Source organism: Staurois parvus, unplaced genomic scaffold (genome assembly GCF_062004578.1).
Source record: "Staurois parvus isolate SC_StPar_1 unplaced genomic scaffold, SC_StPar_1.0 ptg000978l, whole genome shotgun sequence".
NCBI lineage: Eukaryota > Metazoa > Chordata > Amphibia > Anura > Ranidae > Staurois > Staurois parvus.
In genome coordinates this window covers 1405462-1428376 of record NW_028318774.1, presented here as the reverse complement: position 1 = coordinate 1428376, position 22915 = coordinate 1405462, and the positions used below count along the sequence as shown (strand labels likewise).

The window sequence follows — 22915 nt, the reverse complement described above, 5'->3', positions numbered from 1 at the left end:
TGACGCCAGTGATGGGACACTCCTCCTTCCACTGACACCAGTGATGGGACACTCCTCCTTCCACTGACACCAGTGATGGGGCACTCCTCCTTCCACTGACACCAGTGATGGGGCACTCCTCCTTCCACTGACACCAACGATGGGGCACTGTTCCTCCCCCTAATACTAAAAATGGAACATTGTTTACTTCTACTGATGCTAGGACACTTTTTACTCCTACTGGCCACAGTTCTGTCCCTCCTAAATTCTGAACAACAGTAAATCATCCCTTTGTTTAGAAAGTTTGGAGACCCCTGCTATAGAGGGAAGGGGGAGGCGAATTTTACTGTCTATATTATAAATGGGCTTTTGCTTGCTCTGGTACCTTTTCTGTGTAAAGCAAAATATGTTTCTAACATTTTTCTATTACTTTACAGTTTTGATTATAACAGGAAAATCTTTCTGAGAATGGATATGGGCAACCAACATGCTTCGATCACAGCGCTTCAAGAGATCCAACGGAAAGTCAAAGACCTTGAGCAAAGCGTGGCTACCTTCAGTGGGTTACAGAGTGACCCAGAGTATAAAAAACTGGAAAAAGCCCTAACCAAGCAGCTCTTTGAAATTGAGTCTATTGATACAGAAGGGAAGGGCAATATTTTACAGGCCCGTAAAAGAGCCATAGAAGAAGTTGAGAGGCTTCTCAAGGAATTGGAACAGAATGCAAACCACCCCTGCCGATTGGAGATTGAGAAGATATTTAAGGAGGCACAATGTCTTGTAGCCCAGCAAATAGCCCCTATGTATGGAGGGAGAAGATGTATCACAGAAGAATTTGAAGAAGGTATTCAGAATATCTTAATGAGACTTACACAGGTCAAAACAGAAGGCAAAGCCTCCCTAAGAAAAGCCCGATATCGCACCCTTACTAAAGTTCTTGCAATTCAAGAGATCTTAGATAACTGTTTAAAACAGCAGGTCTTGGCACTTCCTCTCTCTACAGATGCACATCCATCCATCTCTAAAATTAACTCTGTTCTTCTTGAGGTAAACAAGGCACGAGGCAGCCTCATTGCACTTTTAGCTGGTGTAAATGAATGTGAAACCTACAGACATTTATCTTGTGTTCTCTCTGGACTCATTGCAGACCTGGATGCGTTAGATGTTTCTGGCCATGTGGAAGTAAGGAACTATAGAAAAGAGGTAGTGGAGGAAATAAACAACTTGTTGAAATATCTGGATCTCGAGGAGGAAGCTTGTTTTACTAGTGCTTATGACCTGGCCAAAAATCAGTCCATTGTTAAAATTGAGTTCATACGTAAAAGATCCACAGAAATAAAAGCCTGTGTTTTAGAGAGAGGGCACAATATGTCTGACATTCATGTGGGAACTAAGTCTGAGCTTCAGGGTCTCATTGCCCAGCTGGATGAAATAAGCGTGGAAAAAAATCCTTGTATACGTGAAGCAAGAAGGAGAGCAGTGGTGGAGATCCAGACTGTTATCAGCTATGTCGACCTCAAGGAAGCTATTGAAAGGAGACACAGTCCCTGTAATCAGGCCAACCCGGAACATCCATCTCATACCACTGTTTGGATGGTTCTTGGGAGTCTCTCGGATCTTCAGAAAGAAGTCCTCTCTTTTGATGGCAACCGAGCAGATAAAAATTACATTCGACTGGAAGAACTTCTCACCAATCAACTCCTTACTCTAGATGCTATTGATTCCCAAGGAGACGACCGCTCAAAAGAGGCAAGAAAACAGGCTGTTAAGTTTGCCAATAATATCCTTAGCTATCTGGACATGAAAACCGACGAATGGGAGTATTAGATTTCTCTTTAACTAAAATCGCACAAGATTCATGATTGTATGGGAGTGGATTGTGGTCGTTCCTAAGTTTCATCAAGCTTTAAGTTTATCATTTGTACACAGGATGTACGAAATATGTTTTTTTAATTTTCTTCCTCAGATTTTCTTTGTGTTTACATTCCTATGTTAAGAGTCAGAAGTAATAATGCCATATGAAAAATGTTACATCGTGTGACATTATAGGTCATCTTATTGATGTATCAAGAGGTTGGAACTGAAATGATTACTTAGAGCCTGACTTATACCAACTAAAAAAAAGTCCATGTTGCTAGAAATGTGTTTTCTTAAAGAGACTCAACTCCTAAAATAGATGTGGAAAATATAGTTTTTCCTGCATATAAGACATTTAGTACTTACCTTTCCTGCTGCCTGTGCCACTAATCCCTGTTGTAGTAAAGAGCAACTGCTGGCTGATAAATCGTCAAAGTCCAGCATTTACAGGGGTGTCAATTTCTCAGTTCCCTGCAGTGGTACGTGGTTCATTTTTGCAGGCCCCTACGTCACTGCTATGTCCTGTAGTGACGGATAAGTGGAAGAAACCACAGAGCAGGGCCCGGAAATGAACATTCCCAAAAGTGTCAGATTGTTCATATTTTACAGCTGCCGGTTTCTTTTCACTATAGCAGAAACTGGTGGCACAGGCAGTGGGAGAGGTGAGTATTAACTAACTTTTATATTTTAGCGACAGAATGGCTTTAAAGAAAACCTCTAGTGAGGGGGTATGGGGTCTGCCATTGCTTACATCTCCTTCTGAAATTACTAATACTGTGGCAATTTTTGCTGTTATGCTTATGGCAGTGGTTTCATTTTTGAATTACATTGAGCAAGTATGCATATCGGACGTTTTGACTTCCCGTTGACTTTTCAAATTCACATTTTTATCTTGGTCATTGTCTCAAAGTGCTGCAACCAGAGCCTACCAGGAAGACTGAGATTTTGTCTCAGTACTGGATTTCTTTAAAGCACATTTTGTCACTATTAAAGTTATTGAAATGATGGAAGAATCTAAAAGCAGCCTATAGGTTCCTGCAAAGTTTTCGCTTCTACAATAACACAGAAGGTCCAGAACTGGGAACATTGTTGGCAAATACAGACTTTACAGCCAGTTGATTAAAGTTGGGCCATGGGGGGGGGGGGGGAGTAGAGATTGTACAGAATCCTGGGTTTAGGGGCTTCAGGGCATTCTGGAGGAAGACTTTCTCTGTGAAAGGTTCGCTTTCATATACCCTGGAAAAATAACAACTGGTTGCTAAAGGCAGAACATTTTCTTTTCATTCATTCCCATTCCTAGTGATCTGTAACACTGAGCAATCAACCATAGTTTACATTATGTAGGCTCTTACCAGCTATAGTTTTCCACGTAAAACTGCTGGGGCAACCTGTCAGGGCAGGTCTTTTCAGTATGGCATAATATAAAGTCCCAAGTGTAACACAAATGGGGTAGTTTACTCATGGAGAAACTCGATATAGACCATGGGCATAGGGAGGGAAAAGTTTCCTTTTTTATGCCGAAAGGGTAAAATCCCTTTAAAAAACATATCCAGCTTTATTTAGGAAATACAAGGGCAGTGATGATGTTTACAGTTCAGTAACCTATAGCTACCAATCAGAACTAGCCTCGTATGACTTAACAATATTAAGCAACGTAAGATAATTGCTTTAATTGGAATATTTAACTTTTGTTGAGTAAAAATATGCAATCTCATTCAAACTCAAATTACCCCTTTTTCGTGAACTGTATTTTAAGTGATCTTTTCCCTTGCTGTAACTGGGGAAGGGGGGGGGGGGTAGATAAAATGTGCAAAGCGAGGGACTTTAGTTTTTGGAAAGAAGAAAAGCTGCAAGCCTGATTATTGGAAAAAAATATTATAGCAACTGAAGTCAAATTATATTCTAAACAAAAAAGCAATGTGTCTAGTAGTTTCTAGTCTCATTTAGATGCCTCCAAGGAATTTTTTTCCCTGCCATGTCTCCAGTGCTATATCAGTGCTTCAGTAAGGGCCTGTGTTCACATTTGCTCCAGAACTGCTCTTCCCAAGTTATTGGAAATACAAAAGCAGTGCGATGCAGCTTAGAAAGAGATCAAATACAAGTCAAAACTAGGTCAGCTGCAGGTCACATGCTCCCGTAAAGGAATTTAGAAGCGTCTCAAACACAAGCTGAATGCAGCGGACTGCATGTTACATTTGCGCATCTATACAACCATTTCAAAGAGTGACCTGAAAAAACTAGAATTACAATTCCTGGTAATTAATTTTTTGGGAATCCTCCCTATTTGCCCCCTATATTAATCTGAGACTGTTTGAGAAACCACAGGATATATGGTAGAATGTTTTCTTTTATGCTCCTCTTCCTGACTCTTTGTATTGCCAGGGACAACCCTTAAAGTGATACTAAACCTAAAAATATTTTTTACCTTAATGCAGTCCTTATAATAGTGTAAAAATCCTTTTCAGTTTCTCTGTCCTCCTCCTTCCTTGTGTAAAGGGGAAGAGAGGGGAGAATATTTTTATTATTATATAGGATTTATATAGCGCCAACAGTTTACAATGTGCGGGCAAACAGTACAGTTCCAATACAACTGAATACAGGAGGAATCAGAGGGCCCTGCTCGTTAGAGCTTACAATCTACAAAGGAATTGATCCAGCGCTGTACACGGCTGCATCTCTTCTCCCCTCTCTTCCTCTTCACACAGCACTGGAACAGCAGCAGGAGCCATTGGTTCTTGCTGCTGTCAATCAAATGCAGTGAAGAGGAAGTGGGTTGGGCAAAGTCCCACTGTGTGTGTCTATAGATCACATTTCCATAGATACACAGGTCAGGAGCGCGCAGATACTGTGTGCTTCCATAGCATCCATTTGCTATGGGGGACACACGAAGAAGAGGAGGAGCCAAGATTTCCGGTTGGGGACCTGAGAAGAGGATTGGGGGCGCTCTGTGCAATACCATTGCACAGAGAAAGTGAGTATGACATGTTTGTTATTTTAATTAAAAAATTGAGAGTTTAGTAACACTTTAAGTCGTGTTGTCATTTTAAGTCGTGTTCTAGGCATTTGACGTGTTGTCAAATGCCTAGAACAAAAGGCTTAATTTTTGTGTCTGCATGCCTTTTACAAAAAGTGCAGAAGTGCTTTAACCGCTTCCAGACCGCCCTATAGCAAATATACTGTTACAGGGCGGCAGGTGTGTGCAAAATTACGTGTATATATACGTGATTTTGTATTTCCTGGTAGGGGGCGCGTGCCCTACCCGTGCCACCATTCGTAGCCACGGCTGTCAATCACAGGGTCCCGGCTGGTGATTACCCGCCAGCGTCCAGTGATTACCGAGGATCTCCGACAGGAAGGAGGGCTGCTTTGTTTGCTAATAGTCATCCTCCCTGCTGGCTCGGGCACACTGCTCTGGATGGCTGTGCACAGTACAGCCATCCAGAGCAGTGTGCTTACAGTGAAGCACCAACACATCGCCCCCTAGTAAAACACTCCCAGCACACAGTTAACCCTTTGATCGCCCCTCATGTTAATCCCTTCCTGCCCAGTGCTTTTTTTTTTTTTTTTTTTTTTTTTTTAAGCACTGATCACTGTATTGGTGTCACTGGGGATGTCAGTGACACCAGGTTTATTCTCCTCAGTGTCAGAGTGCTTACTGCAGTCCTGCTATAGGACGCTGATCGCCACCATTACTAGTATAAAAAAAAAAAATTCCAGTATATAAACCGCCATTTGTAAACGCTATAACTTTCACGTAAACCAATTAATTTACATCTATTGGGATTTTTTTTTAGCAAAGACAAGTAGCAGAATATATTTTGGCCTAAATTTATCACAAAATTTGATTTTTTTTTTAAATTTTGCTGGACATGTTTAATAGCAAAAAGTAATTTTTTTTTTTTTTTCCTCAAAATTGTCAGTTTTTTTTTATAGCGCAAAACATAAAAAACACACAGTCAACCAAATACCACCAAAAGAAAGCTCATGGGGAAAAAAAGGATGTAAATTTCATTTGGGTGCAGCGTTGCATGACTGCGCAATTGTCAGTTAAAGTAACGCAGCGCTGTATTGCAAAACATGGCCTGGTCAGGAAGGGGAGTAAATCCTCAGGAGGGCAAGTGGTTAATGCAATCACAAAGCCTATTTTGATTAGCATTCACTATACTTAGCAAAGTTTTGATTGGTTGCTTTCTGAGATGCAGCATCTTCATTTTTTGCATTTGGCCTTTGTTCATTAAATGGCACATTATTCTTTTTAGCACAGTGACTGCTTTACATTAAAGCATGGATGTGACTGGAGGAGTAGTTGAGTAAATACATTTTCTTCCTTCTAAATCTTGATTAGTAATACATAGAATATGCATACAGAAACATTAAATACCAGATTACTAAAATGATCTATAGATTCTCTTCGCTTAAAAAGGCTGTCCTTACTCCATAGAATAAACATTTGGGAAGTTCAGAAACCCAGATTAGCGTAATTTTTGTGTTTAAAATGGGCATTCCTCTGGACCACACCTCCCTTCCCTTTGTACTTGCCTTTCTCCTATTGAGAGAGAAGTCTGGGTGATTTCATCTCTTGGATTCCTGACATTTGGCTTCCATAAGAAGGAGCCTATAGGGTACCCTGAATCACTACGATGCACTTATGTAGAACTAGTGGGGTGTTGAGCAGACCAGTCACCCAGCACACCGATGGCTACCTGGAATGACCAGTCTCTTCAGCAGGAAATGCACCATTATCAGGCAGTTTTCCTAATAAATTAATTCAGGAATAAAAATGGTACAACTTGTGGAGCAAGGCCAGTAGTAAACCGAAGACATTTGCTTTCAGCCAAAAAATAAAATCAGCACAAACCGCTTTAAAAAAGGAAGTTACCAGAGTGTATGTTATCAAGTTCACAACACTACACACGTCAGTAGGTATTCCATGACGTATAAACAGCAGCTTCGTGAATTTCCGTTTAAATTAAAGTTTCCTCAGAGGTTTAGTTCATCCAAAACTGATATTCAGTTTCCAATGCACAATCCTCTGTTGAATCACTTACTTCTTTAGTGTTCAAGATCTGTTTCCTGGAGTAACCAACCTTACTCCATGCCGTAGCCATTGTGAAGTCAAGCCAGCCTCTTTCCTATGGCCACATTTACTTTAAAACGCTTTCCAGGACCACATTCGGAGTATCTTAAGAATACACAGCAGCAATGTGGTAGCAGCAGGCATCGTCTTCATGGAAGCCAAACCACAAGTGTGAATGGCTTTAGCATTGAAAATGCCCAGTGACAGGTGATGTGGCGGTGTTATAAATAAATAAATGGATTCCAACAAGTAAAAAACATGAGTGTCCGTAACCCTTTGCAATCTACTGCGGGTGTGTTCTATTTTGCCTACTTTTCCTGTTTTTGTTAGTCACCACTTGGAGCTTCAGCATACACTGGGCTTTTGGCAGTTACTACTCAGATTTTCAGCCTGCACTGAACTCTGCTCTGCTCTGTGTCCATCTGCTTGCTTCTGTGAGGGTGGAGTGGTGACCTGACTTAAAATGTTTGTTAGGAAACATGGCACTGTTAGCAGAGTAGGGCTAGGAAACCCCTTCTACCAAGGTGTCTTTGAGGCAACCAAGGTCAGGTGTGGGCACCCTTTGAAGCTTCAGCTTATGAGGAACTACTGGTCCTAATGTGCCTTTCCATTGGCCTACTGGTTGGGCATATTGGGGCTTGGCATTTTTCAAATGGTAAAGCTCCACAGCTTGACCACTCTTCCCCAGCTTGAAAGACCTTCAGTATCTCTGTAATCAAAAGCCTTACATTTCCATCATAAGATCATAATACTTCTAATGCTTTATATGTTACTTGAAGTATAAAAATGTCAACAGCAGGAGTACTGTATGCAAACTGTCTTTTCTGTCCTTGTGCCTGGCCAAAACCCCTATGAAATGAGGGAGAATGCTGTGCTGTTCATTTCCATAACATGTCTTTGATATCTAGTTTCATTCACAAGGGAGATAGAGAATGTGTTAGAAAAGTGCTTTGACGATTTTTCTGTTCTTTGTTTCTGTCTCCTTTCTGTCCCTTGGTCTGGACTACAGTAGAGAGACAGGATCTCTAACATTTGTCTGAACATTACTTGTAAAATATCTCATTATAAAGTGTGGAACCTAATTCTGCTCACTAGTCCACAATGCCTGAACATATCATTACTATGCTGTTTTATGGTACTATAAATCGTATTATTTTTCTTTGTAGTGTTGCCTGTTCTATGAGCTCAATTCTATAATAGAACTGTGGTTACGCTATGGACATTTTACATATTTGCATAGTCTTATGAAGCAATTAACAAGCTTTAAAACAAGCCCTTACTGATGTCTGTACCTGCAGGCACTGTGGAGTAACGCTTCCTCAAAGTCCACAGCCATAGCACTTTAACTTTTAGCAGCTCAACTCAGACAACTTGAACAACTTTACAGCTTCTCTTGTGAATTTTGAGGATCAATTTCTCCACAGTGCCTGGAGCTGCAGAGGTAAGTGAGAGCTTCTTTTTACGACCTTTAAGATATGTAACTATTGTATATAAATATCCTTACCATATGTTTACTATAAAAAGATAAGTTATTCCATCTAAAACATATGTTGACACCCATCGACTTGTGTGTCTCGGGGGGCTTTGTTTAAATACCCCCGCCCCCCCCCTCTTTTCTTTGGTCATTACTAGGAGGTCATATTTTCTTTCCAGGATTCCTGTTTCGTTTACGTTCCTAGGAATTCCTCAGATGAGAACCATCTGATTGTAATTAATGACTGCATTGGAACCAAGAGGTGGATATATCAAAGATATCTGACCCATGGTGTGCCTGATTGAAACAAGAAGCCAGTGGATGATTCCTCTCATGATTTTAATATCAGCTGGAATGTAGCAACCTTTTAAAGCAAACCTGTCTGGGTTTGCAATGTTTGTATTTGACAAAAAAAAACCTGCTGCTTAAAAATCTGCGCTTAGGTAAGTCTTACAATAGGGCCCTTATAAATGAAAATATAGTTCTGCTAAAGCAGTAAAAGTGTACATTTCCTATACATGCAGGTACCTATGTGGTGTTCCATTGTCTTTTAATATGTGACAAGGAGGCCTTTTCAAGTACACACTGCATTGTATCATTTATTTACTTCCTATGTGAGAACTCCACCCCACTATTCACAAACCAACGGGACCCAAGAATGGCACAGTTTGGAATTTGAGACTTCTATTTAATGTGTTCTGTGGTTGCACAGTGATAAAAAAAATGGATGCCATGTGGAGAGTGTGGGGTTAATTTATGAAAACTGGAGAATGCAATTCTGCACGGTAGCCAATCAGCTTCCAGTTTTTTTGTCAAAGCTTAATTGGACAAGCTGAAGTCAGAAGTTGATTGGCTACTTGCACAGCTGCACCAGGTTTTGCGTTCTCCAGTTTTAGTAAATCGGGTTGATTTTTTAAAACTGGAGAATGCAAAATCTGAAGGGGGGAAAAAAAGCTCATGAAATGTGCAAGCTGCTATTGGCTGACCTCGGCTTATGAAAATGCCAGTTGCTTGTCTGTCCGACTGACCCTCTTGCTCAGTACTTTCTTCATTAAGGCAAGATAAGGACTTACTATTCTCAGAATTTTTATGTCAATGACTCAGGAACAACTAAAGCCAGAGACAGCCAGGCAACTAGAATTTTTAGAAGGAGGTCAGTACTGGCTGCCTCCCCCCAATAATTTTCCAATGACATGTTTACTTTAAGCAGCAGAGTTGCTTCACAAACACTGAAAACGCTGACCGCTAAAATCTATAGTCAAATAGGTCACAAAATAAAGTCATTTGACATCATTGAGTTCTACCACAATGTATACCGATCGTCATTACCGGTGTATATTTGACAGCAATTAAAGTCATCTCAAATTTACCTTGTAAACAACATAGTTGCCACAAGTAAAGCACTTTATTTGCTCTGTTGCCTATTTTACCTGATTCATATTTATTTTTATTTAATTAATGCTGGTTCCACACTTTTAAAATAGTGGGGACGATAATTGACATTTAATTCTTAAATATCTTAAAAAATTAGTCAACCCAATAATAGTTCAGTTTTTGGTGCAGAATCTTGAATCTCTGCATTCCAGTGACTATCCCTCTGTTCCTATGCCCCAGGTCCATACTACCTTAGAAAGTAGAAAACCACTACATTCACTGTTAGAATTGTCATTTATTGTATGCGATTCAAAATGCATTAGCAGTAGTATTATGTAATGCTATGAAATTCCTCAATGGTCCGGTCACTGGAACCACCCACCAAACTGCCATTGATACAGAAAGCTCAAAGTCATCTTAACCAGCACATAGCCCGTGTATGTTTATACTGATTATGATAGGTCATTTTTTTTATTTAATGGGAATCTCTTATTGGCCAGTTCACATGGCTATACCTAGGTTTTGCTGACCACACTGTACTCTCTTTACTGGGGAAGCACACAAAGTTCAGTGAATGTAAACCAAGGCACCGTTCCCCAAAGCTAACATGTCCTGTAAGTTTGCTCATGCCATGCTCTTTTTAAAAGATCTCCCATTCATCTGCCTACCTTGCTCCCCTGAACTAATGGACAGTATCAAAAGTCTCGAAATACCGTGGATATAAAAACTGTGGCTTCCGAATCCCAATTGCAGTTGGCCAACAGTCTAGGGGCTATTTTGTGCAGTTAGGCATCTACTGTAGCAAAACATTCTTAGACAAGTTTAAAGCCTACAACCTCTGGACTGCGCAGCCTGCAGAGTTCAATCCAAGAGGTCATAGAAAATTCAGGCCCTGCTGCTATGCCTCCACAGCAGTTTTGAATAGGCACATGACACAGTTTTGTAAGTACATGCATGCATAATTTTTCATTTTCAGAGTGTTTGAATAAAGAACGTTCGTTCTGCTTTAAATCTGAAAATTCAGTTGCACTTTAAGGCCCCTTTCATATGGGGTGCAGTGTCTACTACCCTCTAAACAACGATCCACCACAGAGCGCTTTTCAAAGTCCAGTAGACCAGCAGCTGCCAAACGTTCATGAGGCAATTCTGATGCTTCTTAAATGCCTTTTTTTTTTTTATATCCCAAAGGGGTTTTGTGTTGAGATACAAATACATTCCCTTTAAATAATTAGGCGGGAGACCAGGGGATCTTGTGTTATTGAACAAGCTGCTTTGAATTCGATCCTGCAGCCTATCATGAGGGCAGTGTGGGATCATGCAAACGTGGTTCAAGTGAAACACCATGCAGAAATGAACGTCCTCTTGCTTTTTGGCTTACTAAAAACCAGTACTTGTATATGGCTTTCTGCATTAAGGTGTGGGTGGCTTATTTCATTAATGCAGTAATACCGTTGTCATTTTTTATGAGCGGAATCCTACAGCTGTCCTAACATTTCATGCAAACAGACCATTTGATACTTTTGTAGATGTACTATAGAGTATTTCCTTTTTCTTTTTTTTTTGGAAAAAAAAAGTTCCGAAACTGCTACTTGCAACTTGAATGAAATGATTGATTTGTGCTGTTCTCAAAGCTTTGCTTTAATTAATGTTCATTTTGATGCACTGTCCAGTAGGATGAATTGTATTACTGAAGAATGTCAAACCAACTTTGTTTACTTGGACACTGGCATGGATTACTAAATAAAATGTTTTACTGGACTGGAAATGTATTTCTTGTGTGTATATAATAAAATATTGCCTGCTTTCGACTTGGCACATGAAAGGGTAGGGACTTTTTTTAACCATGATATTTAACTTTTTTTTGTAAACAGTGATCCTTTTTTACAGGGCGCATAGAAGACAGAAATATAAATCTAAAGGTTTAAATAGTGAGTCAGTAACCCTCCAGTTGTGATCTATTCATCAATTGTGGGCAGGTGACTGGTATGTCCCCACCTTGCCAACCCTCCCTCTTAAATGCTTCTTCCCCATATACAGAACTGCACAGGGAAGCGGCATAGCTACATGTGCTGCTCCAAATCCACTAGCCTGCCTCTCCCATCCATCCCAGGTTATTTTATGGGACATCACTTGGGTTTGATGAGAGAGGAAGGCTTGTGGGGATCAGCACACCAGAACAGGTAGCAATGTATCACTGCCACTGCCCTACAATGTTGTGCGTGTGGTAAAAATCACAGTCTGCCTTACAAACTGCTGCCCTCTGTACACTGCCCTTTCAACCCCCTCGTACAGTGGACTGCTGACCCTGTATTCTGACTACAAATTCCTGACTTCTGTATACTGCCCTACAAACTGCTGACATTTGTACCCTGCCTTACAGGCTACTGACCCTTGTACTCTGACTTACAAGCTCTTGAGTCCTGTACATTGTCCTACAAACTGCTGACCTTTGTACCCTTCCCTACATGCTACTGATCTCTGGACACTGCCCTACATACAATTACTACCAACCTCTATACACCAGCCTACATACTACTGACCTCTGGACACTGCCCTACATACTATTTACTGCCTGACACTGCCCTACATACTACTGACCTCTGTACACTGCCCAAAATACTACTGACCTCTGTACACTGCCCAAAATACTACTGACCTCTGGACACTGCCCAAAATACTACTGACCTCTGGACACTGCCCTACATACTATTTACTGCTGGACACTGGCCTACATACTACTGACCTCTGGACACTGCCCTACATACTACTGACTTCTGGACACTGCCCTACATACTATTGACTGCTGGACACTGGCCTACATACTACTGACCTCTATACACTGGCCTACATACTACTGACCTCTATACACTGCCCTACATACTACTGACCTCTATACACTGCCCTACATACTACTGACCTCTATACACTGCCCTACATACTACTGACCTCTATACACTGCCCTACATACTACTGACCTCTATACACTGCCCTACATACTACTGACCTCTATACACTGCCCTACATACTACTGACCTCTGGACACTGCCCTACATACTATTTACTGCTGGACACTGCCCTACATACTACTGAACTCTGTACACTGCCCTACATACTATTGACCACTGGACACTGCCCTACATACTACTGACTGCTGCACACTGCCCTACATACTACTGACCTCTATACACTGCCCTACATACTACTGACTTCTGGACACTGCCCTACATACTATTGACTGCTGGACACTGGCCTACATACTACTGACCTCTATACACTGGCCTACATACTACTGACCTCTATACACTGGCCTACATACTACTGACCTCTATACACTGGCCTACATACTACTGACCTCTATACACTGGCCTACATACTACTGACCTCTATACACTGGCCTACATACTACTGACCTCTATACACTGCCCTACATACTACTGACCTCTATACACTGCCCTACATACTACTGACCTCTGGACACTGCCCTACATACTACTGACCTCTGGACACTGCCCTACATACTATTTCAACTGGCTGGAACTCAGACCAGACAGCCAGGCCTGAAACCAGTCAAGCAAGCCAGCCTGCAGTACCAAGTGTCCTGCCTTCATGATGGACTCCTGCATCAGATTTGGGTTGTACTATTATTCTTCAGACATGAAAAAAGTGAATACCAAGTTTTTCCCAGAAGCTAAGTTTATATTTTTAAAGTGACAGTTGTGTTATTTTTTTCCAAGTTTTCTTCCTGCCATCCTTCCTTTTTTGGGGCCCTTGCTACTTTTTTTTTTTTTTTTTTTTTCCTTGACGATATGTGATCTCTTTCAAGTTGTTCTGAGATATCTCCACCACTCAAAGATTGCATACCCCTGGTTTACAGAATGAAGAAAAACAAAAATAGCACAGTTTTATTTATTTTTTTTATAAGGCTGATACACATATAGTTAGGTCTCCTTTACATTAGTGTGGTGCATTAACATATCAGTACTTAGGCACTCAACACTTTCACATGGGGTGTGAGCAGAGGAGTCAGCCCTATGTAAGCTCCAAACCTTGACCTGGAGCTTACAGAGGACTAATTCTCCCTTGTTCAGAGAGAGGCAAGGGTGCAAGGAAAGGTGAGCACGTGGGGCTGGCACTAAAGTGAACCTCTTTAAAGGTGGAACTTTACCCATAACTTGATACAAAATAATGTTCTTTAGCAAGGAACATACAGTACATTCCACATTAATAATGATGCTACCAAAATGAGTGTGTGTGCTGTAAATTGCCTCCAACATTTTTTCTGTTTCTTCTTACCACAGGCTGACATTTTGCTGAGGCCTAGAGTCCTGAGCAATAATAAATCTTGAAGCTGGCAGCAGATTGGCCTCTACAAATTCGGCATAGTGCCTAAAAATGGAGAGCAACTGAGCATGTACAGAGCAGGGTGAGCATGCATTACTGGGTTTTAAACAGTATAGGTTCTTATTTTCAGTGTTTTACATAATTATACCTGCAAAGGGGCCAGCCTGAAGTCATCTGGCAGGATTCATTTTATGATTAAAGTTCTACTTTACGTGGCAAGTAAACCTTTTCTGGTGTAGGTTAAAGAGTAACTCTACTTTTGTTGAGAAAAAAACCTTTCCCTTCTGGGTGATCTATGTACATTGAAAGGATTTTAACAAACTTTGTTGCAGATTCCTACCTTTTGTCATTCTGGAGAAATTGCTGGGTTTTTTTTCCGTCTGTGTCCATGTGCAAAGTGAATCTGTATGGGAGTGTCTTTATAATTATCAATCAGCTGCTTCACCTGCAGGGTTCTAATGAGGGATGCTGCAAGGTCTGCATCCCTTTAGGTGTGATTTCCCTCTGGGAGTATCTTACCAAAAATGTCATTTTTGTTGCAGAGGATGCCAAAAATCTGATTTTGTGTCTTAGGTACAGATTTCTGGGAAAATCAGTGAGCCAATCACACAAGCAGGAAATGACATTTCTAGGGGGTGTTCTTACACCCTCTGTGTACAGAATGCCTCCAGGTAACCATATTGCATAGCATTTTACAGAAAATTACAGCACTGCAGATTGAAAAGGAAAGAATTTTTAATAACATTCAATTACAGTATAGTATAACATTCAAGTACAGTGTAGTTATCGTATACTCTATATTATTATTTTTTCCCCACTAAAGTGGAGTTACTCTTTAAGGGTTAATTTTCAGGTCTTGGGAGCCACCGAACCCACCAGACACTACAGAAATCACAGGGTGCAAATATGGCCCAATTTGAACCGGCATAGATTAAAATATAGTTAGCCAAACACTTTATTACTATTATACAGTATTTATATAACACCAACAGTTTGTACAGTGCTTTACATTATAAAGGGAAACGATACAGTTAAATTTCAATACAAGAGGGTTAGGAGGGCCCTACTCCTGAGAGTTTACAATCTAATAGACACAGTTGTGTTCAGAATAATATCAGTCCAACATCACTAACCTGATCAATCACTGTTTATGGTATAAATTATATTTCTACATGGCAAATCATTTACTAGCAGGTGTAGTAGAGTAATAGAAAACTGATTCTGTGTAATTAAAAGGTGTGTATTCAAAATAATAGCAGTGCGGAGTTCTCGTAGCGAGGTCATTCTGTCTGTGAAAAAATAGGTGTCAAAGAGGTGGCCCTTATTTAACCACTTGCCTATTGGGCACTTATACCTGCTTCCTGCCCAGGCCAATTTTCAGCTTTCAGCGCTATCGCACTTTGAATGACAGTTGTCCGGTCATGCAACATTGTACCCATATGAAATTTTAACTTTTTTCATACAAATAGACCTTTTGTTTGGTGGTATTTAATCGCCAATGGGTGTTTTATTTTTTGGGTTATAAACAAAGAGCAAACAATTAAAAAAAAAAGTTTTTCTTTGTTTCTATTATAAAATTTTGCAAACAGGTAATTTTTCTCCTTCACTGATGTGCATTGATAAGGCTGCACTGATAGGTAGCACTGATATGCAGCAATGATGGGTACTGATGGGTGGCACTGCTGGGCACTGATCCTCCGTGCCCTGATGATCTGCGCTGATCTGTTTTCTGACAATTGCTGGTTATTGGCAGTATGTTCCTCATGCCACTGGGGGCGTGTTCTGGGAGGATGGCATATGACGCCCTCCCAGAACTGGACAACCGCTCTGTAGCCATCATTCGGCTATAGCTCAGTTGGCAAGTGGTTAAGAAGGAAGGCAGCAAATGTACATACTGGGAATAGTGCATTTCTCTCTGAAGATCTGAGTAAAAATGGGTCGTTCCAGACATTGTTCAGAAGAACAGCGTACTTTGATTAAAAAAGTTGATTGGAGAGGGAAAAACCTAAAAAAGAAACTGATGGGCTGCTCTGCTAAAATGATCTCAATTGCTTTAAAATGGTAACTAAAACCAGAAAGCCGTGGAAGAAAATGAAAAACTACCATTCGAATGGATTGAAGAACAGCTAAAATGGCAAAGACTCGGCCAATGATTAGCGCCAGGGTGATCAAAGAAGGTCTAAGGGTACCTGTGAGTAGTTTAACAATTAGAAGATGCCTATGTGAAGCCAAGCTATCTGCAAGAAGCCCCCGCAAAGTCCCACTGTTGAAAAAAGGATGTGCTGAAGAGGTTACAATTTGCTAAAATAACAGATTGACTGGCCTAAAGAGAAATGGTGCAACATTTTGTGGACTGATGAAAGCAAGATTGTTCTTTTTGTATCTAGGGGGTGCAGACAGCTTGTCAGACTACCCCCAAACACTGAATTTAAGCCACAGTACACTGAGAAGACTGTGAAGCATGGTGGTGCAAGCATCATGATATGGGGATGTTTCCCATACTACGGTGTTGGGCCTATTTATAGCATACCAGGGAACATGGATCAGGTGGAATACATCAAAATACTTGAAGAGGTCATGTTGCCTTATGCTGAAGAGGAAATGCCCTTGAAATGGGTGTTCCAACAAGACAACAACCTCAAACACATCAGTAAGCGAGCAGACTAATAAGAATAATGTTAGAGAGTGGCCAGCCCGATCCCTGAACCTTAATCCAATAGAAAACTTGTGGGGTGACATAAAAAATGCTGTATCTGAGGTAAAACCAAGACATGCAGAGGAATTGTGGAATGTAGTGCAATCATCCTGGGCTGGAATACCTGTTCACAGGTGCCAGAAGTTGGTTGACTCCATGCAACAAAGATGTGAAACAGTTCTCAGAAACAGTGCTTATACACCTAAATATTAGTTCAGTGGTTAACAGGAAAGCAAAATCTTCGAGCATCTTTCAGTTTATACAGTAAATGTTTGAGTTTGTAAATAAAAATGCAGACACTGCTATTTTTTTTTTTTGAACAGCCTAATATTCCTTTTTTTCACTTTCTGTAAAGTACTAACAAATTTGAAACATTTTTCTTCATTTTTTGATTTGGAATAGACGGTGCAGCGTTCCCCCAATGTATTTGCGTGTGTGGAAATAAAGTCTATTATAATGATTTTGAGCTTTATTCACTTTTTTTTTAAACACACTGCTATTAATTTGAACACAAATGTACAATGAACTCTTGATCCTGAACTCTATAACCATTAAATGGAAGCCATCTTCAGAATACAGGAGCTGTCACTAAATCAGGAATACACGGTAAGAAAATTGTGTAAAAATATTTTGTTGATCAAGTGATCGACCGATTTTCTCTTCATTGATGAACAAGATTTTATAACCGATAACAATATTGTGAACAAAAAAATCTGGTTGAACAACAGTGAAAAATTTTGTCGACCTATTTTCTATGCGGTGGTATGACGGTTGTCCGAAAAAAATCTATCAAGCGCTATCATGCATGAGCAGAAACAGAAGATGACTCGGATGTTTATGTCCAAGGATCCATAAATCCAATTTATTCCAATTATGTCCAAGGATCCATAAATCCAATTTATTCCAATTATGTCCAAGGATCCATAAATCCAATTTATTCCAATTATGTCCAAGGATCCATAAATCCAATTTATTCCAATTATGTCCAAGGATCCATAAATCCAATTTATTCCAATTATGTCCAAGGAACCATAAATCCAATTAATTCCAAGGATCTATGTCCAATTGTTCGTTCTGGGCGGCAGGACGTTGAACGCTCGTTCTGGCCGGAAGGGCGTGGCTACAAGGTCACACACACACCGCATCACTTCCACTTGTACAAAAGACGTCAACACTAAATATTGCTCGGTGAACGATTTTTTTCAATTGGTTAATGTGGGCCACGATTTCGACCAACGAATGAACGCTGATCGCTCGTCAGATGACCGATTGGTTGATTTTCTTACCGTGTATTCCTGCCATTAGGGCCAGTTCACACTACAAAAACGCACTCCGGATTAAAAAAAATACATTCCGGATACGTTTTTGCTTACAGTTCACACCACACCACATGCAGTTCTGGTGCAGTTTTCAATGTTCCAGTATGGTTCTATGCAGAACAAATGCAGCATGTTCTACTTTTTTTTTTTTTTTCTGCATCGTAAACTGACTGGAAATGACTGCACTGGTGTGAACTAGGGCCATTGGAATACATGGAAAACACTATATGCATTTTTTATGCTGAAAAAAAGCACACTGAACTGCATCTAGTGTGTACTAGCCCTCAGTGTTACAAGTCAAAAAAAGAAATCACCTCGTTTCTGGATAGTTTCAGTAAAGTACAACCAAAGATCAGTATCGTAGCATTAGCAAAAATATCCCAGTTTTCTGCCAGATGGGTAAAAGAAACTTTGTTTAGCTATTATTATTATACAGTATTTATAAAGCGCCAATAGTTTGCTCAGCGCTGTACATTACAAAGGGGGACAGAACATGTGACAGAACAATACCAGAACAATACCAATACAATGCAAAACATGAGGGGATCGAGGGCCCTGCTCTTTCGAGCTTACAATCTAGGAGCTATGGTTTACTACATCGTTCTTCACCTTGTAAACTAGGCCCTGAATGGAGAGGACTGTCACCTTAATGCAGAACTAAACTCTCTCAATCAACATAAACTTTGTAATCCTTATGCTACTAGCATTAGTAAATAGATACAGTTGTGTTCAAAATAATAGCAGTGTGTTGAAAAAAGTGAATAAAGCTCAAAATCCTTCTAATAGATTTTATTTCCATACACACAAATGCATTGGGAACACTACACATTCTATTCCAAATCAAAACATGAAGAAAAATAGATCAAATTTGTGTTGTTCCTCTAACAAAATTGAAGAAAAGTGAATATTAGACTGTTCAAAAAATAGCAGCGTTTGTATTCTTCTTTACAAACTCAAACATTCACTATATAAACTGAAAAATGTTTGAAGATTTTCCTTTCCTTTGAATGACTTAATGAATATTTAGTTGTATAAGCACTGTTTCTGAGACCTGCTGTACATCTGTGTTGCATGGAGTCACCCAACTTCTGGCACCTGTGAACAGGTATTCCAGCCCAGGATGATTGGACTACATTCCACAGTTCTTCTCTATTTCTTGGTTTTGCCTCAGAAACTGCATTTCTGATGTCACCTCACAAGTTTTCTATTGGATTAAGATCCGGGGATTTTGCTGGCCACTCCATAACGTCAATCTTGTTGGTCTGGAACCAAGATGTTGCACGTTTACTGGTGTGTTTGGGGTCGTTGTCTTGTTGGAACACCCATTTCAAGGGCATTTCCTCTTCAGCATAAGGCAGCATGACCTCTTCAAGTATTCAAACTGATCCATGATCCCTGGTATGCGATAAATAGGCCCAACAACGTAGTATGAGAAACATCTCCATATCATGATGCTTGGGCAACCATTCTTCACTGTCTTCACAGTGTACTGTGGCTTGAATTCAGTGTTTGGGGGTCGTCTGACAAACTGTCTCCGGCCACTAGACCCAAAAAGAACAATCTTACTTTCATCAGTCCACAAAATGTTGCGCCATTTCTCTTTAGGCCAGTCAATGTGCTCTTTGGCAAATTGTAACCTCTTCAGCACGTCTTTTTTTCAACAGTGGGACTTTGCGGGGGCTTCTTGCAGATAGCTTGGCTTCACATAGGCGTCTTCTAATTGTAACAGTACTCACAGGGAACTTTACACCTTCTTTGATCTTCCTGGAGCTGATTGTTGGCTGAGTCCTTGCCATTTTGGCTATTCTATCCATTTGAATGGTAGTTTTTCGCTTTCTTCCACGTCTTTCAGGTTTTGGTTGCCATTTTAAAGCATTTGTGATCATTTTAGCTGAGCGGCCTATCATTTTCTGTACTTTTTTTTATATGTTTCCCCCTCTCCAATCAACTTTTAAATCAAGGTATGCTTTTCTTCTGAACAATATCTGAAGCGACCCATTTTCTTCAGAATTTCAGAGAGAAATGCACTGTAACCAGCATGTACAACATTTGCTGCCTTCCTTCCTTAAATAAGGGCAATAAATGCCTCCTGTTTTTCAAAGAATGAATGACCTCACTAATAGAACTCCACATTGCTATTATTTTGAACATGCCCCTTTCAATTAGTGATTCAATTACACAGAATCAGCAGCATGCATGTCATGACTGTTGGGTCTGTTGGATTTCTATTACTCTACTACACCTGCTAGTAAATTATTTGCCATGTAGAAATATAATTTCTACCAAAAACAGTGATTGATCAGGTTAGTGATGTCTGACTGCTAGTATTTTGAACACAACTGTAGGTATATTATATTTACTAGTTTTAAACACTTTTTTTGTACATTTTTGCAGTTGCTGCCTGCTTCCTGGCCTAGGCCCAAATGATGTCATACATCCCAGGAGTCTTCATGGACTTTTTTTTCTTTCATCTGGAGGAGGAGAGGGGCATTCTTAGCTAAGCACATGAATCATCAGCCGTTACTAAAGATGGCCACAGCAAGAAATCCTAGCGGGTGTTTTTCAAAGTGCTTTCTTAACAAAATAAATCATGGAGTCATGGATGGATGGGGGAGTGTGCTCTGAATGTTAAAAATGTAATAAATCGTGTTTCGGTTTCAAATACAGTTTAGTTCTGCTTTAATATATTTAATTCCGTGCCTTTGCCTTTTCAGATCCAATTCTCAGTTTGTAACATTCAAGTGTTCAATTTTCCTCAGCTTGCCCAATTAAGACATTAAACATCTGGTATCCATTGTTCCAACACTGCCTAAAGAGTTATAGCTGTATGAAGAATACAGTATCTACTCAGTAGGAATCACAACACAGCAAACAAAGAAAGCTTTCAATTTTGATACAGATTTCTTACTTTTGTAGGATTTACAGGTTAGTTTCATATATACAGTGTGTGTAAATATATATATTTACAATACACACTATATTGACAAAAGTATTGGGATGCCTGCCTTTACACCACACGCATGAACTTTAATAGCATCCCAGTCTTAAGACGTCCACATGGTTCAATATTGAGTTGGCCCGCCCTTTGCAACTATAACAGCTCCAACTCTTCTGGGAAGGCCGTCCACAAGGTTTAGGAGGGTGTCTATGGAAATGTTTGACCATTCTTCCAGCATGTGCTGACCCCACTCTGTCATTTTACGTGGCCTATTACTTGGTGGCTGAGTTGCTGTTCCCAGTTGTTTCCACTTTGTTATAATACCACTAACAGTTGAGTGTGGAATATTTAGTAGCCAGGAAATGTCACGGATGGACTTTTTTCACAGGTGGCAACCTATCACGGGACCACGCTTGGAGTTACTGAGCTACTGAAAGCGACCCATTCTTTCACAAATGTTTGTAGAAGCAGTCTGCATGCCTAGGGGCTTGATTTTATACACCTGTGGCCATGAAGGTGATTGTGTGTGTATATATATATATATATATATATATATGTATATATACATACACACACAGTATATGGAGGGGTAGTTTGTAGTACATTTATTTCTCGTCACAGTTTATAAGAACTATAGCCAAGTAACACATCTATTTTAGTGAATTAATTACAGCCGATCGCATGAACAATTACTAATGTAATAAGTCATGGTTGGGGAGAATGAACAACAATCAAGATAAGGGTTCAAGCATGATAATCTCAATGAATAAAGGAAACCGTTCATGAGTGAAATACCTCTGCCTGCTATCATTGACCACCTTTCAAAAATGCCAGGTTGCTTGTCACGCTCTAATCCTTTTATTTACTGACCTGGAACAAGCATGCAGGAAGTAGTCAGGATCTACAGACTTGTTCTGGGTCAGTATAGAAGCCAGAGAATCAGGATGAAAACCAGGAATCTAGCATTTTTTTAAGGGATCATAAATAGTAGTTTATCATTTCTCTTTAAAATCTTTTTTTGGCATATTGAGAAAATTAAAAAGTTCCTGTAATGCTATATGTATTCAAATGAAAAAATATTGGAGAAAACTATTTAGACAGTGTGTGACAGTTGTCATTTTTCACATCTCCCACACAAATCCACTGGGGAACGTCTTTCTATTGGGCTAGACTTAGGCCTCATTCATATGGACGCATTGACCCATACCTCTGTCATGTTTATGCACTCAGGGAATCACAAGTGTTCAGATAATCAGCGTCCAGGGCTGTACGTCTATCCCTGTACGGATGTAAACACTGGCATGTGCTGGAAGATCCACACTACCAATGTATTTCTCAGGCTGTCATTGATTGTGATGGATTGGCTGCTGTAGTTCACCTTTCACTCTCCAAGTGCATATACACAACCCTCTGCAGGAAGTTACAGGTCTGTGTACCCTTGTGAAACAATCCTTAAAGTGACATTGCACATGTAGATCATGTAGGCCAACCCAATGCAGGCTGCAGATGACCTAAAACAGATTCAGCTGTCCACAATCAAACCAATTGAAGGTCTGATAAATACTTATTTTCAACAAAAGCATTCATCCCATGAACTGTATAGAGGAAAATATAGGAGTTTGACGAGACACTCATGCATCCTTAATAAAAAACCTTGTACAAACTCATCCTGATCATTCAATATCAAGTTGTCTGTTGGCCTTAACGGTTGAGGACAGCTTGAGCCTATGAGGTCCTTCATATACAAATTTGCTTACAGTAAAACCTTGTCTAGGACTATTTGGTATACTGAAACATAAGACTTAATTCAATACAAAATATACAGGTAAATCTCGGATACTTACATGGCATGAAGGGGGAA

General features: G+C 40.0%; 1 protein-coding gene across 1 annotated transcript in view; it reads left to right on the top strand.

Annotated features, from left to right (window-relative positions):
- Window positions 1–11526, top strand: part of BAG5 (BAG cochaperone 5) — a 35181-nt gene extending 23655 nt beyond the window's left edge. Inside the window, exon 2 of the mRNA XM_089657242.1 lies at window positions 417–11526. Coding sequence (XP_089513368.1) covers window positions 448–1806 — 1359 coding nt within the window. The 5' untranslated portion in view covers window positions 417–447 and the 3' untranslated portion in view covers window positions 1807–11526. The remainder of the gene's footprint in view (window positions 1–416) is intronic.
- The last annotated feature ends 11389 nt before the right edge of the window (window positions 11527–22915 follow it).